The sequence below is a fragment of the Jaculus jaculus genome, chromosome 13, assembly GCF_020740685.1.
Source record: "Jaculus jaculus isolate mJacJac1 chromosome 13, mJacJac1.mat.Y.cur, whole genome shotgun sequence".
Classification (NCBI taxonomy): domain Eukaryota; kingdom Metazoa; phylum Chordata; class Mammalia; order Rodentia; family Dipodidae; genus Jaculus; species Jaculus jaculus.
Genome location: NC_059114.1, coordinates 23,733,163 through 23,754,542, shown reverse-complemented (window position 1 = coordinate 23,754,542; position 21,380 = coordinate 23,733,163). Strand labels below are relative to the sequence as shown.

At 40.2% G+C, this 21,380-nt stretch overlaps 1 protein-coding gene and 1 non-coding gene across 2 annotated transcripts in view; one reads left to right on the top strand and one right to left on the bottom strand.

Annotated features, from left to right (window-relative positions):
* Positions 1-15,301: 15,301 nt before the first annotated feature.
* On the bottom strand, positions 15,302-15,404 carry LOC123454336. The gene has a single exon (XR_006633311.1). It is a non-coding gene; the product is annotated as a U6 spliceosomal RNA (small nuclear RNA).
* A 343-nt stretch (positions 15,405-15,747) lies between these two features.
* Positions 15,748-21,380, top strand: part of Tmem116 (transmembrane protein 116) — a 78,706-nt gene continuing 73,073 nt past the window's right edge. The window contains exons 1-3 of the mRNA XM_045132375.1: positions 15,748-15,860; positions 16,339-16,385; positions 16,815-16,878. Of these exons, the coding sequence (XP_044988310.1) occupies positions 15,813-15,860; positions 16,339-16,385; positions 16,815-16,878 (159 nt within the window). The 5' untranslated portion in view covers positions 15,748-15,812. The remainder of the gene's footprint in view (positions 15,861-16,338; positions 16,386-16,814; positions 16,879-21,380) is intronic.

Sequence of the window (21,380 nt, the reverse complement as noted above, 5' to 3'; positions counted from 1 at the left end):
AAATTATCAGACTTCTGGTTAAGATGGCTGCATAGGAACCACACCAAAGCAGCCTAGGGGATAAAAAGCCAAAAAAAAAAAAATCAGCAAAATACACACTTTTACTAAAAAGTGAGGTGTATAAGAAATTAAGACGGCAGCAGGGAAGTAGGAGAGATCCAGAGCATCCAGAAACCACACAGGCAGGCAGAAGTGGCTCCAGCAGCTGTGGCGGCGCCAGGTCCCCAGGGACACAGCTGCCAGGCTCAGCTTGAGCTGCAGGAAAAGCCAGGTAAAGAGATTCTCCACTCACACCAGAGCTCTTTGCAAACTCAAGAAACGTGAAGGGAGACCGGCTGTGAACAACAGAGGAGCAGAACACAAGGGAGAGGATCACGTGGACCAGCAAGAGAACTAGAGCCACCATGGACAGCCTCCCCTCCCCCGCTGCCAGTGCCCAGCTCTGGCAAACAGAGCAGCGGTCCAACGACCCAACCAGCCTACTTGAACCCACAGTGCACCAAAGAGGGACCCAAGCAGGAGCGCAGCATAACTGAGACCAAAATTATCCCAAAAGGTAACTGGGATTACACCAGGTCATTACCTACCTAATAAACCTGGTATATAGCCCTGAACCAGAAGTGCTAATTGCACCTTCCATATCAGGATAAATTGTATGTTAAATCTGGTGGGTGGTCAGATTTGCCATTCTCTTTTTTTTTTTTTTTTTTTTGGTTTTTCAAGGTAGGGTCTCACTCTGGTCCAGGCTGACCTGGAATTAACTCTGTCATCTCAGGGTGGCCTTGAACTTATGGCAATCCTCCTATCTCTGCCTCCCGAGTGCTGGGATTAAAGGCGTGCGCCACCACGCCCGGCTAGATTTGCCATTCTTAAATAAGCTATATTTTGGGCTTATTATTTTTTGCTTCTTGATTTATAGTGGCTTTGTTTCCTTTTCTGTTATACATTAGGAAAGGGTCTCATTTGGCCACAAGCTGACTTGGAACCCTCAACAGACCAGAAAACTTAACCTCCTTGTTGATAGAGGATCTAGTTGTCATAATACCTACTCTTGCATAAATACTCTGTGCTGTTTTTCATTGGAAGTGTTCATTGTTTAGTTAAATTTTAGAATCTGCCTGTATTTTGTTCCACTCAGCCTACTTGAATACTCTTATAGCAGGGAAACCCAACACCTAGGGTCACTTTTGTAAATACTCTGAGAGCATTGAGAGCCACACCTAGAACCTTAAGCTCCTACCCTGAAGATATATAGCATCACATTGATTGATACATCTAATAATACCCAGCTAACTAGAAAATCCAAGCATTAAATTAATCCAAGATGCAAAAATATATACACTATACACGAGAAACACCAAAACTCAAGACAATATAAATCCACCAAAAAGTATTAATGCATCAGAAATGACCTCCAGTGAAAACAAGCTAGAGAAAATGCCTGAGAAAGATTTCAAAAGAATGATTATAAATATGTTCAAAGAAGTCAAAGAAGAAATCAAAGGAATAAAAGAGGATATCAAAGGATTCAAAGAAGACACAGGACACCAATTTAATGAAATAAAGAGGTCAATACTAGACATAAATAAGGAAATAGAAATAATAAAGAAAAACCAGTTAGAATTACTAGCAATAAAGTACAGAGTTAATGAAATAAAAACTCTGTAGAAAATCTCACCAGTAGAATAGATACAGAATATCTAAGCTTGAAGACCAGGTGACAGATCTAATATAGTCCAACAAAGAGAAAGACAAACTAATAGAAAAGTATGAATGGGAATTTCAAGATATTTGGGACACTATGAAAAGATCAAACATAAGAATTTAGGGCATAGTAGAAGGAGAAGAATTTCACTCCAAAGGCATAGTAGGCATCTTCCACAAATCATAAAAGAAAACTTCCCCCAAATTGGGGAAGAGGTGCTAATGCAGATACAGGAATCCTTTAGAACACCAACCAGACAAACCATGGAAAGAACCTCTCCTTGCCATATTATAATCAAACTACCAAACATACAAACCAAAGAAAAAATATTGAAAGCAGTTAGAGAGAAAAATCAAGTTACCTACAAAAGCAAGCTCATCTGGATTACAGCAGATTATTCAAAACAAACTTTTTAAAAAATATTTTTTATTATTTATTTATTTATTAGAGACAGAAAGAAGGAGAGAGAGATAGAAAAAGTGAGAATGGACACACGAGGGCCTCTAGCCACTGCAAATGAACTCCAGATGCATGAGCCACCATGTGCATCTAGCTTATGTGGGACCTGGAGAATCAAACCTGGGTCCTTAGGCTTCACAGTCATAGGCCTTAGCCATTAAGCTATCTCTCAAGCCCTCAACACAAACTTTAAAGGCCAGAAGGGCTTGGAGTGATGTATTCCAAGTTCTGAAAGATAACAACTGTCAACCAAGGTTACTTTATCCTGCAAAGCTATCCATTCAAATAAATGGAGAAATAAGGACATTCCACAACAAAAGAAGGCTAAAGGAGTATTTGAAGACAAAACCAGCTCTACAGAAAATACTTGAAAGACTCCTCCATGCTGAAGAGAAAGAAAAGCACTCATATAAGGAATCTGTAAAAAACAAATACTAATTAACACAAGAGAGCAAAGGTACAACCGGAAGAACTACAAAAAATGGAAAAAATAAATACCTTTCAATAATATCTCTTCATACCAACGGCCTCAATGCCCCAACCAAAAGACATAGATTTGCAGACGGGGTTAAAAAGCAGGATCCTTCAATTTGTTGCCTCCAAGAAACCCACCTTTCTACAAAGGATGGACACTATCTTAGGGTGAAAGGTTGGAAAATGGTGTTTCAAGCAAATGGACCTAGAAAACAAGCAGGGGTTGCTATCCTAATATCCGACAAGGTAGACTTCAGTCCACCATTAATTAAGAAAGATAAGAAAGGTCACTTTATATTGTTTAAAGGCACCCTCCAACAGGAGGATATTACAATCCTAAACATATATGCACCTAACATGGGGGCTCCCCAAATCATCAAACAAACGCTATTAGAACTAAGGCCACAGATAACACCAAACGCAGTGGTAGTGGGTGATTTCAACACCCAACTCTCATCAATTGACAGGTCATCCCGGGAAAAATAAACAGAAAGGCATCTGGACTAAGAAGGTCTTAGAAGAAATGAACATAACAGATATATACAGGACATTTCATCCAAATGGTGCAGAATACACTTTCTTTTCTGCAGCACATGGAACCTTCTCTAAAATAGACCATATATTAGGACACAAAACAAATGTTAACAAATGCAGGAAAGTTGAAATAATTCCTTGCATTCTATCTGATCACAATGGAATCAAACTACAAATCAATAGCAAGAAAAGCTATAGAGCATACACAAAATCATGGAAACTAAACAATACACTACTAAATGATGAATGGGTCCATGAAGAAATCAAGAAGAAAATCAGAAAATTCATAGAGTCAAACGACAATGAGAACACAACATACCAAAATCTCTGGGATACAATGAAGGCAGTCCTAAGAGGTAAATTTATATCTTTAAGTGCCTATTTTGAGAAACTAGAAAGGTCACAAGTAAATGACCTAATGTTTCACCTTAAAGCCTTGGAAAAAGAAAAACAAGGCAAACCATATATTAGTAGACGGGAAGAAATAATAAAGATTAGGGCAGGAATCAATGAAATCAAAACCAAAATATCCACAGAATCAATGAAACAAAGAGTTGGATCTTTGAAAGGACAAACAAGATTGATTAACCCCTAGCAAATCTGATCAAAAGAAAGAAAGAAGAGACACAGATTAATAAAATTAAAGATGACAAAGGCAATATCACAACAGAGACCAGAGAAATTTAAAAAATCATAGGGACACTACTCCACTAGATATGAAAATCTGAAAGAAATGGATTTCCTTGATTTATATGACCTACCTAAATTAAATCAAGATGAGATTAATCACTTAAATAGACCTATAACAAGTATGGAGATCCAAGCATTTATCAAAAATCTCCCAACTAAAAAAAGTCCAGGCCCAGATGGATTCACTGCTGAATTTTACCAGACCTTCAGGGAGCTAACACCGTTGCTTCTTAAGCTTTTCCATAAAATAGAAAAAGAAGGAATCCTACTAAACTTCTACGAAGCCAGTATCACCCTGATAACAAAATCAGGCAAAGATAGAAGAAAAAAGGAAAATTACAAACCATTCTCCCTCATAAACATAGATGCAAAAATTCTCAACAAAATATTGGCAAGCAGAATACAAGAATATATCAGAAAGATCATTCACCCTGACCAAGTAGGCTTTATCCCAGAGATGCAAATTGATAAATGTAATACATTATATAAATAGACTGAAGGACAAAAATCACTTGATCATCTCTTTAGACGCAGAAAAAGCATTTGACAAAATCCAACATCCCTTCATGATAAAAGCCCTACAGAGACTAGGAATAGAAGGAACCTATCTCAATATAATAAGGGCTATTTATGACAAGCCTACAGCTAACATATTACTAAATGGGGAAAAACTGGAAGATTTTCCACTAAAATCAGGAACAAGACAAGGGTGTCCACTGTCCCCACTTTTATTTAATATAGTACTGGAAGTCTTAGCCATAGCAGTAAGGCAAGAGATGCACATAAGGGCTGGAGAGATGGCTTAGCGGTTAAGCGCTTACCTGTGAAGCCTAAGGAGCCCAGTTCGAGGCTCGGTTCCCCAGGTCCCACGTTAGCCAGATGCACAAGGGGGCGCACGCGTCTGGAGTTCATTTGCAAAGGCTGGAGGTCCTGGTGCGCCCATTCTCTCTCTCTCCCTCTATCTGTCTTTCTCTCTGTGTCTGTCGCTCTCAAATAAATAAATTTTTTTAAAAAAAGAGATGCACATAAAAGGGATACAAATTGGAAAGGAAGAGATCAAGTTATTATTTGCAGATAACATGATTCTATATATAAAGGACCCTTAAGACTCTACCAGCAAACTGAGCTGATAAACACCTATAGCCATGTAGCAGGATACAAAATAAATACATAGAAATCAGTAGCCTTCCTATATGCTAACAACAAACACACAGAGGATGAAATCAGAGAATCACTCCCATTCACAATTGCATCTAAGAAAATAAAATACCTTGGAATAAACCTAACCAAGGAAGTAAAGGATCTCTACAATGAAAACTTTAAAACACTCAAGCAAGAAATTACAGAAGACACTAGGAAATGGAAAAACATCCCTTGTTCCTGGATCGGAAGAATCAATATTGTGAAAATGGCAATCTTAACAAAAGCAATCTACATATTTAATGCAATCCTAATAAAAATGGCATTCTTCACAGAAGTAGAAAAACACGCCAAAATTCATTTGGAATCACAAAAAACTTTGAATATCTAAAATAATACTGAGCAACAAAAATAAGGCTGGTGATTTTAACCTATACTACAGAGGCATAGTAACAAAAACAGCATGGTATTGGCACAAAAGCAGACATGTAGATCAATGGAACAGAATAGAGGACCCAGATGTAAGTCCAGGTAGCTATATCCACCTGATATTCCATAAAAATGCCAAAAATACTTATTGGAGAAAAGACAACCTCTTCAGCAAATGGTGCTGAGAAAACTGGATATTTATCTGTAGAAGGATGAAAATAGATTCTTCTTTCTCTCTCCATGCACATTAAGTCCAAATGGATTAAAGACCTTAACATCAGACCTGAAACTCTGAAAGTGCTAGAGGAAAAAGGGGAAACCCTTCAACATATTGGTCTTGGCAAAGACTTTCTGAATATAGCCCCAATTGCTCAGGCAATAAAACCACAGATTAATCACTGGGACCTCATGAAATTACAAAGATTTTGCACTGCAAAGGACACAGTGAAAAAAGCAAAGAGGCAACCTACAGAATGGGGAAAAATCTTTGCCAGCTATACATTTGATAGAGGATTAATATCTAGGATATGCAAAGAACTCAAAAAATTAAATAATAAGAAATCAAACAAGCCAATTAAAAAATGGGCTATGGAACTAAAAAGAGAGTTCTCAAAAGAAGAAATACAGAGGACATGTAAGCATCTAAAAAATTGTTCTACATCCCTAGTCATCAGGGAAATGCAGATTAAAACTATGTTGAGATTCCATCTCACTCCCATCAGATTGGCTACCATCATGAAAACAAGTGACCATAAATGCTGGTGAGGATGCAGAAAAAGAGGAACCCTTCTACACTGTTGGTGGGAATACAATCTGGTCCAGCCATTGTGGAAATCAGTGTGGAGTTCCTAAGACAGCTAAAAATTGATCTACCATATGACCCAGCTATAGCACTCCTAGGCATATATCCCAAGGACTTATCTCATTACCTTAGAAGTACGTGCTCAACTATGTTTATTGCCACTCAATTCACAATAGCTGGCAAATGGAACCAGCCTAGATGTCCTTCAACTGATGGAAGATAATGAAGATATGGCACATTTTTACAATAGAATTCTACTCAGCGGTAAAGAAAAATGAAGTTATGAAATTTTCAGGAACGCGGATGGGTCTGGAAAGGATTATACTAAGTGAGATAACCCAGGCCCAGAAAGCCAAGCATCACATGTTCTCTCACATATGTGGATCCTAGCTACAGATGGTTGGGTTTCTGTGTGAGAAGGAAAAAACTCAGTAGCAGAGGCCAGTAAGCTATAAAAGAGATATAAAAGGAAGAAAGGAAGGGAAGGGATACTTAATAGGATGGTATTGTATATATGTAAGTAGAAGACTAGATTAATGGGGGTGAAAAGGCCCAAGGTGAGGTCAGGGGAAGAGTTCGAGTAAAGAAAAGGTAGTGGGAGGGCTAATCAAAATCTAAGAGGATATAAGTAAATCATATGGAATCCTACTTTTTTTGGACAATGGAACACTCAGGAGCCATAGATTATTGGTAGAAAAATTTCAGTGCCAGGTATGGGATATCTTCCAGTGAGTTGTTGGCCAGGGAGGCCCCTGATGCCCCCAAAATGTTATAGGTCATTGAAGAGGCCCTGATTTCCTATAAGGAATAGATGGTAAGACCCTATTGCTGAAGACTCCACATACTTGGGCTGCAAAGCCATTAAGAAATCCTGCTGGAACTGAGCTGATAACCTCCTTCTGGTAGACAAGCTGACATAAAGCTGGAAGATAAGCCGGGCGTGGTGGCGCACGCCTTTAATCCCAGCACTCGGGAGGCAGAGGTAGGAGGATCGCCATGAGTTCGAGGCCACCCTGAGACTCCATAGTGAATTCCAGGTCAGCCTGGGCTGGAGTGAGACCCTACCTCAGAAAACAAAAACCAAAAAAAAAAAAAAGCTGGAAGATGCCATTCTGCATGCAATTCAATGGGAGAAAGAGAAATCACCAGTGAAGATACTTAACAACGGACACTGTAAGCCTTATATTTGGCCAGCCAGGCCAAATGAGCCAACGGGTACAATAGTGGCACATCTACCATGGTGGAAACCAAGTGCCCTCTAATTGGACTGGAGGCCCACTCCATGGGAGGGAATACATCCCTGATACTAAAACTTAAAACAGGGGTAGTCATAAGCCCTAGGGGTGTAATGTCTGTTGTTCTCTGGCTAAATGTATATACTATGCTTATCAAACTGTCCAGTAAGCACTTCTCTTAATGTTCATACCCTTATATTAATGCTACTCTCACTTTTGGTAGAGAATCTTCTCTTTTAAGATAGCAGTGACCTTGGGACGACTCAGAAGGTATCATGGTGCTGGAAAGAAATGACCGCAGTGCTCAGTACTGCAATATCTCTATCACACCTTCCAAGGCTCAGGGTCTAATGCGGAAGAGGTGGTGGAAAGAATGTAAGAGCCAAAGGAAGGGTAGGACTCCTTACAACATGCTCCGTCCAGACACAAAATGGCCTGGATATCCATGACCTCACAGTGCCTGACACTACGTACACAAGACCATCATAAGAGGAGGAAAAGTTCATGACATCAAAATAAAAGAGATGGAGAGATGATTGAGATGGGGAGGGGATATGATGGAGAATGGAGTTTCAAAGGGGAACATGGGGGGAAGGCGGGTATCACCATGGGATATTTTTTATAATCATGGAAGTTGTTAATAAAAAATTGAAAAAAAGAAAGGAAAAAATAAATTACAAAAGTAAATGATAAAAATTTCTCTCCTGAAGAAACTTATTTGTTTTTATTTCTTTATTTATTTTTAGGTTTTTTTTTGAGATAGGTTTCAATCTAGCCCAGGCTGACCTGGAATTCATTCACTATGTAGTCTCAGGGTGGCCTCAAACTCATGGTGATCCAAGTGCTGGGATCAAAGCCATGTGCCATCATACTTGGCTTATATTTTATTCCTTTTATATCATGAAATTTCTCGCTAACTACTTTGTCCAAATCCCAAATATACTAAATTTCTTAATTTATGATTGCAGATTCTATGATCTTTTCTCCTAATAAAGAAAGTGGCTGGGCATGGAGATTATGCTTTAATCCTACTTGTAAGGTAGGATCACTGTGAGTTCAAGGCCAGCCTAAAACCACATAGTAAATTTCAGGTCATACTGGGCTAGCGTGAGACCCTATCTCAAAAAACTAGGGACTAGAGAGATGGCATAGTGGTTAAGGCACTTGCTCACAAAGCCTAAGGACCCATGTTTAACTCTTCAGATCCATATGAGCCAGATGCACAAGGTGATGCGAGTGTGCAGAGTTGCACATGCTCATTAGGTCACACACGCGTCTGTAGTTTGATTACAGTGGCTGGAGGCCCTGGCATGCCAATTTCATCTCTCTTACTCTCTCGCATAAAAAAAAAAAAAAAAAGGTCAGTCCATTAGGCTTGACTCAACAAAACAAAACAGAAAAACAAGGCTGGCATTATAAGCACACACTACCACACCACCATTTCGACATCGGTTTACATCTGAGGATCAAGCTCATATTCTCATGCTTCCAAGGCAAGTACTTTACCACTGAGCCATCTTCTAAACCATGATTGTGATGTTGTAAACACCATTGCCTGATTTTTCAAAGATTTATGCTTCTTTTTTTTTTCTTTTGGTTTCTTGAGGTAGGGTCTTGCTATAGCCCAGGCTGACCTGTTCTTCATTATATAGTTTCAGAGTGGCCTCAAACTCCTGGCAGTCCTCCTACCTGTACCACCACACCTGGCTATGCTACTTTTAAAAACCATTTTTTTTGCTGCCTTTTTGATAACTTTTTCTGTACTACTCTTTTCAGCACTAAATATATGTATCCTATGATATAATCGGAAAGTTCCTTTTATTTCACATTCATTTAAAACATGCATTTTTTTTGGTGCTGGAAAGAAGTGACTGGAGTGCTCAGTACTGTAATATCTCTATCACACCTTCCAAGGCTCAGGGTCTAATGCGGAAGAGGTGGCGGAAAGAATGTAAGAGCCAAAGGAAGGGCAGTACTCCTTACAACATGCTCCCCCTAGACACAAAATGGCCTGGATATCCATGACCTCACAGTTCCTGACACTATCTACACAAGACCATTATAAGAGGAGGAAAAGATGATGACGTCAAAATAAAAGAGACTGATTGAAATGGGAAGGGGGTATGATGGAGAATGGAGTTTCAAAGGGGAAAGTGGGAGAAGGGAGGGTATTACCTTGGGATATTTTTTATAATCATGGAAGTTGTTAATAAAAATTTGAAAAAAAAAACAAAATAAAACATGCATGTTTTAATTGTGTGGTTCTATTGATTCACTCCTTGTCATAATCCTATAGTGTATAAGTGAGAAATCTCAAGTTGGACTGAGTTTGAATATTTGCAGGTTCACTTAATAACTGTAATCTTTGAGAAGTGCTAACTCTTTAAAGCCTTAGCTTCTTCCTCTGTAAACACTTCTTGCCTCAAAAGTTCTGTAAAAGTTGAGGGTGGAGAGTTGGCTCAGTTAAAGACACTTGCTTACAAAGGCTAACAGCCCAGATTCGTTTCCCATACCCACAGAAAGCCAGTTGTACAAAGCAGTGCATGCTTCTGGAGTCTGCAGTGACAAGAGGCCCTGGCTACACTCACTCCTCATTTTCTCTCTCCTTTCAAACAAATTGAAAAAAAAAAATTAAAGAACTAAATTACATAGCGTGGATCCTTCCACATAGAATCCACTCAAAAACAGCTGTTGGGCTGGAGAGGTGGCTTAGTGGTTAAAACAGTTAAAAGTTAAAGGTGCTGCTGGGCATGGTGGTGCATACCTTTAATCCCTGCACTTGGGAGGCAGGGGTAGGTGGATTGAGGTGATTTCGAGGCCACCCTGAGACTACATAGGGAATTCCAGGTCACGCTGGACTAAAGCAAGACTCTACCTTGAAAAACAAAAACAAAACAAAAAGTTAAGGTGCTTACTTGCAAACCTGCAGGTCTGGGTTTGATCCCTCAGCAACCATATAAAGCTGGACCCAAAGTAGTGCGTGTGTACAGCATTCATTTGCAGCAGCAGGAGACACTACTGTATATGCATGCACTCACACATACACATACATACATACACAATAAATGAAATTGTCAGCTATTATTATTAGAAATATTTATTATTTTTAGAAAACTTTTTGCTCCATAAAATATTTTTGTATCCATTTAAGTAAATTGCTCATGGTAGTTTAAAGACCATATTCTCATTTCAACTGATATGTACTATGTGTTATTTGTAATAATAAGTGACTTGGAATGTGTTTAAAGGGAACTTTAATGAAAAAGGGAAAGAATGGGCTGAAGAGATGGCTTGGTGGTTAAGGCACTTGCCTGTGAAGCCTAAGGACCCAGGTTTGATTTCCCAGTACCCATGTAAGCCAGATGCACAAGGTGGCACATGCGTCTGAAGTTAGTTTTCAGTGGCTGGAGGCCCTGGCATTTCTGTTCTCTCTTTCTCTCATAAGCAAAAATAAAATATTTTTTTAAAAATGAGAAGGAGGCTGCAGCGACTGGCAGGCAGGTAGCATCCGGAAGAGCTCTGGAGCAGAGCGCGTGGGCAAAGGCCAGGATGACTTGAAGATAGGGTATTCTTGACCTACCTGAAGAAAGAAAATAGCACAGCATTGCAACTGGCTTCAGATGTCCTCGCCTGAACGCAAAACCTGTCTCCACCAGAAAATCAGATCTCTGACTCCTTTGTCACACCATGTAACATATTACATCAACTCGTACGGAAAGAACAGATACTCAACCAGATTCTAGAGAAGAATGCTTACAGCTCCAGGAGTATGCACCACTTGATGCATCGGGCTGTCCTGGGTACTGGGCCAGATGTTACATTATAGGCAAGTGCTTCAGACCTCTTAGCCATCCCATTTACCTGTTTTAAAAACATTCTTGGGCTGGAGAGATGGCATAGTGGTTTAAGGAACTTGCCTGGAAAGTCCAAGGATCAAAGTTCCATTCCTTAATACCTACAGAAATCAGATGCACATGGTGGTGCATGTGTCTGGAGTTTGTTTGCAATGGCTAGAGGGCCTGGTAGTGCATTCTTTCTGTTTGCTTCTTTCTCATTCTCTCAAATAAATAAAATAAAACATTCGTGGTTTGGAGAGATGGCTTAGCAGTTAAAGTTCTCGCCTACAATGCCTAAAGACCCAAGTTTGATTCCCCAGCCAGATGCACAAGGTGGTGCATGCACTTGGAGTTTAGCTTTCTGTTGGCAATTGACAGAGACAGCAGAATAGAATTTACCTACAGGCGTTGAGTTGGAAATCTCTGTTCTTAAAAATAATAATAATAATAAGATTCTTGAGCCTGACATGGTGGCCCATGCCTTTTATCTGAGCACTCTGGAGGCAAAGGTGGTAGGATCTCAGTGAGATTGAGGCCACCTAGAGATTACATAGTGAATTCCAGGTCAGTCTGAGCCAGAGTGAGACCCTATCCCAAAAAGGGCTGGAGAGATGGCTTAGCAATTAGGAGCTTGCCTGAGGAGCCTGAGAACTCATGTTCGAATCTCCAGGAACCACGTAGCCAGATACAGTGACACAAGCAAGCAATGTCACAAATGTGTGCAATGGGTCACACTCAATCTGGAGTTAACAAGCAGTGGTTTAAGGCCCTGGTGTGGCCCTTCATTCTCTCTCAAAATAAATAGTTAAAAAAAGTGAGCCTTGGGCTTTGTGTTGAACAGATCATTTAGTGACTGCATTAGGGTGAGTGCCTTATATCTTTACATTTTGATGTGCTGAGTTAATAGTCTCACTTTATAAGTCAGACTTGTTTCCAACACTGTGACCAGCCTGTCTCAGCCTCCTGGGAGTATTTGCATGAGCCACTAAGCCTGGTTACCTTTGTTTTTGTTTTTTTTCTCATTTGAGGTAGGGTCTCACTGTAGCCCACGCTGACCTGGAACTTGTTTTGTAGTCATAGGCTGGCTCACAGCAATCTTCCTACCACTACCTCTTAATTTCATTTATATGCAAACAGTGAATGGGCACTCTAGGTAGGGCCTAGTGCCTCTGCAAAAGAACTCCAGATAATGCTCCACTTCTTTGTTGGGGGGGGGGGATGCCACTTACTATGTGAAGGAATTGAACCGGAACCTGGCAGACTTTACAAACAACCTATCCTTATACTCTTGTAAAAGACGAAGATAACTAGTAAATTATTCAGCATTAAAACATTTAAAAAAATGAGAAGGAGTTGGGGTAAGATGTCTTGCTTATACAAGGCCTGGGTTTGATGCCAGAAATATACGCAAACATGCTCATGAGCACACACACACACCAGAACTAAAAAGAGGAAAACAAATACTACCTACTTCATTGTTTGGGTCCAATAAAAAGAAGATGACAAGATTTTGGTTTTGTTTTTGTATTTTTGTTTTTAGAGGTAGGGTCTCACTTTGTAGCCCAGGCTGACCTAGAATTCACTGTAGTCTCACGGTGCCTTCGAATTCATGGTGATCCACCTACCTCTGCCTCTTGAGTGCCAGGAATAAAGGCGTGGGCCACCACACCCAGCAGATTTCTTTTTAATTAATGTATTTGAGAGGCAAGATAGGGAGATAATGGGCTTGTTAGGGCTTCTAGCCACTGCAAATGAACTCCAGATGCATGTGTCACCTTGTGGATCTGGCTTTACATGATCACTGAGTAATTGAACCTGGGTCCTTAGGCTTTGCAAGCAAGTGCCTTAACCACTAAGCCATCTCTCCAGCCCAAGTTTTTATTTTTAAAAATAAAGAATGTGGTGGGGGAAGAGATGGGAGTGGAGAGCAGAGGAAGCTGGAGGGAGGGACTGAGAGAAGAGAAAGGTAGGGATTTAGAGAAAAAGTCTGAAAAGCAAACTCCTAAATGTTAGAAGGTAGCATAGGCATTTTTGAACCCATGCCAAGGGAAAAATTCTCTGAGGCTGATTATATTATCAAGAGCAGTGGACTGGTTTGGTATAGCTATTTTCTGAACAATTTGAGATTTGTTCTTGACTGACACAAGAGTCTTTTGTCCAAAGCATTTTCTTATCACTTGGGTAGAATGTCATTAGGCTCTCCACCCTTATCAAATAGTTTTGGAGACCTCAAACATTCCCCAAGACCTTTTGCTAGAGACTTTTGATCATAAATATCCTAGTACTTTTATTTATTATCTAATAAGTGTATCAATAAAATAATTAGCCAGGCACATGGTGGTACACACCTTTAATCCCAGCACTATAGAGGCCGAGGTAGGAGGATCACCAAGAGTTTGAGGCCACTTTGGAGCTACAGAGTGAGTTCCCAGACAGTGAGACCCTACCTCAAAAACAACAACAGGGCTGGAGAGCAGTTAAGGCACTTGCCTGCAAAGCCAAAGGACCTTGGTTTGATTCCCCAGGACCCATGTAAGCCAGATGCACAAGGTGGCTCCTATATCTGGAGTTCATTTGCAGTGGCTAGAGGCCCTGGTACACCCGTTCTCTCTCTCTCTCCCTGTCTTTCTCTCTCACAAATAAGCAAATAAAAATAAAATACTTTAAAAACAACAACAACCCAGTTGTGGTGGCACATGCCTTTAATCCCAGCACTTGGCACGCAGAGATAGGAGGATCTCCATGAGTTCGAGGCCACCCTGAAACTACATAGTGAATTCCAGGTCAGACTGGGCTAGAGCAAGACCCTATCTAGAAAAACCAAAACAAAATTGTTTTCCTCTTAATCTGATATGAATATTATATTTAAATTACTCTGGCTGGGTGTGAGTGGTGCAAACTTTTAATCCCAGCACTCAGGAGGCAGAGGTAGGAGGACTGCTATGGGTTCAAGGCCAGCCTGAGAATACATAGTGAATTCCACACCAGCTTGGGCTAAAAGCAAGACCCTGCCTCAAAAAAAAAAAAAAAAAATTACTCTAAGGCTGGGTAGATGGCCTAGTGGTTAAGACACTTGCCTAAAAAGTCTAAGGACCCATGTTCTACTCTCCAAATCCCATCTTAGCCAGATGCACAAAGGTGAGGCAAACTCAAGGTCACACATGCCCACTAGGTGATGCAAGTGTGTAGAATTCAATTGTAGTGGCAGAGGCCCTAGTGTGTCAGTTCTGTGTCCCTCTCTCTCTCTCTTGCTGTCTCTCAAATAAAAAAATGACTCTAGCCATGCAAATGACCTAATTTATGTTATTACAAGTATTCAGGTGGTGGGATATAGCTCAGTGGTAGAGTGACTGCTTTGCATATGTGAGCCTCTGGGCACAAAGAAGACTTTTCTGACTATATGAAAGTATGGTTAAAGATAAATGGTTACAAACTTTAACAGTCCTTCCAAATCCTGTTCAAAACACTAGCATTTATGCATAACTATATTAAATACAATTTAATTAAGTACAATTTAATGATGCTGTTATATTTCTGGTGGGATTTCAGAAGGCAGCTGTGCTCATCACTATACCACTAACACCACACTCTGATGGGCTTTTTTTTTTTAATTTTTATTAACATTTTCCATGATTATAAAATATATCCCATGGTAATTCCCTCCCTCTCCACCCCCACACTTTCCCATTTGAAATTCCATTCTCCATCATATTACCTCCCCATTACAATCATTGTAATTACATATATACAATATCAACCTATTAAGTATCCTCCTCCCTCTGATGGGCTTTTAAGTTCAGAATATTAAGATGTTAGTATTAGCTGGGCATGGTGGCACACGCCTTGGGAAGTAGAGTTCGAGGCCACTCTGAGACTACATAGTGAACTCCAGGTCAGCCTAGGCTAGAGTGAAACCCTACCTTGAAAAACAAACAAACACAAATGTTAGTATTGAATATTGCAAACATCTGTCTTCTATCTTTTCACTGTGAGTACTAAAACCTTTAAGTGAATATCCATTCTTTCATCCTCACACGGGGGCCATGCTAATCTGCACTGTCTCGTTCCAATTTTAGAATGTGTGCTGCTGAATCAAGCACAAATATCCATTCTTTCCAAAACATGAACAAGTTTTAAGCAGACTTCCATTCTACCCCATTTCTTTCTTGTCCTTTTTTTGGTCCATTTTTCTTTCGCAGTTTTATTTCCTTTTCCTTTATCTTATGGTTCATTCTCTCTACATTTTTTTACTCCTGGTTCTTGCCCTTCCTTGCAATTTCTAATGCTTCTTACAGTTGAATTTCCTTGTCACCTGCTCTTTCTATTTTTGACTTTCTCCTTGGCACTTTCTACCACTTCACTTCTTGCCCTCAAGGTACTGTGCAGGATTAGATGGGGAGGAGTCCAGCAGGGGAAGGGGTGGAGCTACCTGTTTACTGCCTGGGGATTTAGAACCTGGCTGAGACAGATTCTCCACCTATCTGAGGGTCCCTGGGACTGAAGTCCTTATGGCCTTCCCACTGGAGGCTAGCACTCTGGAGGACAAATGGGACTCTGTAAGGTCCAAAGCTGTCTCTTCCTTCTTCTTTCCTCCTCCTTTCTTCCTCTCTCGTCTGTTCCCCCCCCCCCCACACACAGGAGTTTTCTCTATACTAGTAACTTTTCTTTTTATCATTTATGACCCATTTTTTAGCTTTATGTCAATCACTTGTACTTAGTATTAGTCATTCTTGTCACCTTTTATTTTCATACATCTGTCTATTCTCTCTCAAATTGTAACTTTTTATTTCTTTTTCCCCATCTTATTTTTTCATTTTTTCTAATTCTCTCATTTCCCATGCTCTTTTCTGTAGGAATAAGAGAGGACAAAGGAACTACTCTGCCTTCCTTATGTCTCTTGAGCCTTTTTACTGAAACTTGCAACATTGTTTTGAAAAAGCATTTGTGCTGAAGTAATGATTAATAAATAGTGAAAATGAAAGTTGGGTTGAATATTAAATGTGAGAGATTTAATTTTTCCTCTCTCTTACTTAGGATTTCTCTGCAATACAGTGGATACAATTTGTCATGGCTACTCTGAGGTATGTTTATTTAATCTTATGACTGTTGAAATTAGTGTGAGTAAAACCGAAGAATTATGTGGTTTTCTACATTTTTCCCTTTGGGGATTTGATTTTATTCTTTAGTTACAAATTATACTATGTCCTACATTTAGATTTTCTGTCCAATAAAATGTAAAAATAGGGCTGGGCATGGTGGCACATGCCTTTAATCCCAGCACCTGGGAGGCAGAAATAGGAGGATCGCTGTGAATTTGAGGCTTCACTAAAACTACATATTCCAGGTCAGCATGGACTAGAGTGAGATTCTACCTCAAAAAAAAAAAAAAAAAATATATATATATATATATATATGTATGTGTATATATATGAATAACACCAACAGTATTTAAAAAAAAAATAAAGAAGTCTTGCTGACCTGTTTTAATGGTTTTCACCTGTGTCTCTCAGTGTTATAGGTTCAAGTTCACTTATTACCTATGCTGTATTCCAGAATACACAGAAGTCTCCAGAGGTGAGTAATGTCTATGTTCAGTTTGAACTTTTAGTGACCTTGCCTTTGAAATGAGGAGCAGATTAATGTTAACCTGGGCATGATGGAAAATTCCATGAATTTCTTATAACCACACTGAGCCTGCTTATAACTTCTTTATAATAATAGATTGAGATATTTTTGACACTGTCAGTAGGGTTCCCTTTTAAAACACTGCCAGTAGGGTTTCCTTTTCTAGGCAGTGATTGTTAGCTTTTACTCTTTTTTTAAGATTTTTTTTCTCAATTTTTATTAACATTTTCTATGATTATAAAAAGTATCCCATGGTAATACCCTCCCTCCCCTTTTTAAAAGATTTTATTTTATTTATTTATTACAGACACAGAGAGAGATAGAGTGAGTGAGAATAGGGGCACCAGGACCTCTAGCCACTGTAAACGAACTCCAGTCACATGTACCACCATGTGCATATTGCTTACGTGGGACCTAGAGAATCGAACCTGGGTCCTTACGCTTCACAAGCATGTGCCTTAATTGCTAAGCCATTTCTCCAGCCCCTAGATATCACTTTCCTTTATTTTATTTTACTTTTTAAATTTGTTTATTTGAGAGCGACAGACAGAGAGAAAGGCAGATAGAAAGAGAAAGAGGGGCTGGAGAGATGGCTTAGCAGTTAAGCGCTTGCCTGTGAAGCCTAAGGACCCCGGTTCGAGGCTCGGTTCCCCAGGTCCCACGTTAGCCAGATGCACAAGGGGGCGCACGCGTCTGGAGTTCGTCTGCAGAGGCTGGAAGTCCTGGCGCGCCCATTCTCTCTCTCTCCCTCTATCTGTCTTTCTCTCTGTGTCTGTCGCTCTCAAATAAATAAAAATAAATAAAAAAATTTAAAAAAAATTAAAAAAAAAAAAAAAAGAAAGAGAAAGAGAATGGGTGTGCCGGGGCCTCCAGCCACTGCAAACGAACTCCAGATGTGTGCGCCCCCTTGTGCATCTGGCTTACGTGGGTTCTGGGGAATCGAGCCTTGAACTGAACTTGAACTTGAACTAAGCCATCTCTCCAGCCCCTTAGCTATCACTTTAAATTCTTAGAGATTAACTAATAAATGTGGGTATGCACTAATTAAGGTTATAGAATCAGTTTTATCTGAAGACTATATGTACTTTATATTTATATTTACTTTACTTTGTAGAGGTGAGTTTTTTATGCTACCTTTGGAAAATTAATACTGGGGTTAGTCGGTTCAGAGATTTTACTATGTGAAAGATATTTGTATTGCTTTTCTGTCATTATTACAATTTAATTACAATTTAACTTTGATCAAAAATATACCCCTAGTGCTGGGGAGATGGCTTAGTGGTTAAGTGCTTGCCTGTGAAGCCTAAGGACCCCAGTTCAAGGCTCGATTCCCCAGGACCCACGTTAGCCAGATGCACAAGTGGGCGCATGCATCTGGAGTTAGTTTGCAGTGGCTGGAAGCCCTGGTGTGCCCATTCTCTCTCTTTCTATCTGCCTCCTTCTCTCTGTCTGTCGTTCTCAAATAAATACATAAAAATAAACAGCAACAACAACAAAAATACATCCCTTGCTGGGCATGGTGACCCATGCCTTTAATCCCAGCACTCAGGAGGCAGAGGTAATAGGATCACTGTGAGTTCAAAGCCACCCTGGGACTACATGGTGAATTCCAGGTCAGCCTGAGCTACAGTGAGACCATACCTTGAAAAACGAAAAAAAAAAAAAAAAAATTACACCCCTAAGGACTGGAAAAATGGCTTAGCAGTTAGGGCGCTTGTCTGTAAACAGATCCCTAGAACCCATGTAAGCCAGAAGCACATGGTGGTGCATATGTCTAGAGTTCATTTGTAGTGGCTAGAGGCCCTTGAACACTCACTCTCTCTCTCTCTTTCCCTCATAAATAAATAAAGATAAAATATTTTAAAAAGCCAGGCATGGTGGTACATGCCTTTAATCCCAGCACTCCGTAATCAGAGATAGGAGGATCACCGTGAATTCAAGGCCAGCCTGAGACTACATAGTGAATTCCAGGTCAGCCTGAGCTAGAGTGAGACCCTAACTAGAAAAACCAATAATAATAATAATAATAATAATTTAACAGAGGGGTTAGAAAGACGGCTTAGTGATTAAGGCACTTACCTGCAAAGCCAAAGGACCTAGGTTTGATTCCCCGGGACCCATTTAAGCCAGATGCTCAAGATGGTGCATTATCTTTCTCTCTCTCTCTCTCTCTCTTTCCCCTTCTCCCTCTGTCTCTCTCTCTCAAATAAACAAATAAAAGTAAAATATTTAAAAAATACACCCTTCATAAAACTATTCACATCAAAAAGTTCAAGTTAACAAAACTCGACTCAGAATACTAGGATACTAGATTCCTAGAAAGACTGGTATACAGATTTTTTTTTTTTTTTTTTTTGTCTCACTCTAGCTCAGGCTGACCTGGAATTCACTATGTCATCTCAGAGTGGCTTCAAACTCACAACAATCCTCCCATCTCTGCCTCCCAAGTGCTGGGATTAAAGGCATGAGCTACCATGCCCGGCTCCGTAGAAATTTTAAAAGAACAGAAGCAACTGTTCTAATCAGGCCAAGTGACATAAAATCAGTCAAAACATAGAGCTGGCCTTGGTGGCATAAACCTTTAATCCCAGTACTCGGGAGGCTGACGTAGGAGATTACTATGAGTTTAAGGCCAGCCTGAGACTACGTAGTGAATTCCAGGTTAGCAGGTCAGCCTGGGCTAGAGCAAGACCTTACCTTGAAAAACCAAAAAAAGAAAAAAAGTAGCATAGAACATGTATAGGAGAACTTTTGTATATGGAAAATACCATTTGATTTTTTAAAATTTAATTAATTAATTAGAGAGAGAAAAAAAAGAGGCAGAGAGATTGAGAGAGAATGGGTACACCAGGGTCTTTAGCCACTGCAAACGAACTCCAGACACATGTGCCCCTTGTGCATCTGGCTTACATGGGTCCTGGAGAATTGAACCAAGGTCATTTGGCTTTGCAGGCAAACACCTTAACTGCTAAGCCATCTCTCCAACCCCGCCATTTGGTTTTATTGGGCCAGTTAACTAATAAAAATAGGTTCTGTTGCCAGGCATGTTAGCACATGCCTTTAATCCCAGCACTCAGGAGGCAAAGTAGAAGGATTACTGTGAGTTTGAAGTCGGCCTGAGATTACATAGTGAATTACAGGTCAGCCTGAACTAGAGTGAGTCATGGGAACCCCCAATTTACAGCTGCTTGATCAGAACTGCAGGTCACAGCTGGGCTGCCTGCTACCATCTAAAGTGGAAGGCAGGCTTTCAGGGCAAAGAGGCCTGTGGGATCCGATGATCTGTGTATCTGAGGAAGCCTAAATAAACCCACTCACTTCAACTGCTTTTGGTTGAAAAATCAGACCTCAGCTCACATAGCAGGTACTCTTACAGATCTCAGCGCTCACATGGCTGTATACTAGTCTTGTAATGGGGAAATTGGGGTTCTGAAGTGCTTCCTGGAACCCCAAGCCCTGAGTCCATATCTGCAAACTAACCAAAGAATTGGCAATTCCAGATTCAAGAGAATGATTTTTAAAATACCACATGTTATTCAGATTTTCCAAAAGAGTGCAGAAAGGGGAAGGCTGGGAGATAAGGGAAGATAAAGTGGGTAAAGAGAAGTACAGCATGTGGAGCCCAAAAGCCCACGCAGGCCACATTTGGCTCAGGGATCCGTGTGACCAGATATGAATCTGGGGGGAAAAAGCATGGAAAGAAAAAAGAAAGTTCAAAGAACAGAGAGAGAGTGCTAAATATTTTTTTAAAGAAAGTAAATGAGGGCTGGGCAACCCCATCTTCACATTTCTTTATTTCTTTTTAAAATTAATTTCTTTCTTTTTAAAATATTTTATTTTATTTATTTATTTGACAGAGAAAGAGGGGGAGATAGAGAGAGAGAACGGGTGTGTCAGGGCCTCCAGCCGCTGCAAACAAACTCTAAGACACATGTGCCCCCTTGTGCATCTTAGCTGACGTGGGTTTTGGGGAATTGAACCTGGGTCCTTTGGCTTTGAGGCAAATGTGTTAAGCACTAAGCCATCCCTCCAGCCCTTTTCTTTATTTTTTTAATGAGAGAGAGAGAGAAAATGGTCATTGCACCAGGGCCTCTATGCACTGCAAACAAACTCCAGACAAATGCACCACCATGTGCTTCTGGCTTATGTGGATTCTGGAGTTGAACCTTGTTCCTTAGTCTTCATAGACAAGTGCCTTAACCATTAAGCCATCTCTCCAGCCCTCCACATTTCTTTTTTGTACGGTGTGTATGATGTGTATATATGAACTTGTGTGTGTGTGTGCATGTATGTGGAGACCAAAAGAGGATTTCAGCTGTCTTCCTCTGTCACTCTTCCACCTTGTTTCCTTCAGGGGTGTTTCTTACTGAACCTGGAGCTTGTCATTTTTCTGGTTTGACTGGCTGGCCACTGATCCCCAATGATTCTCCTGTCTGTGTTCTCCGCATCTC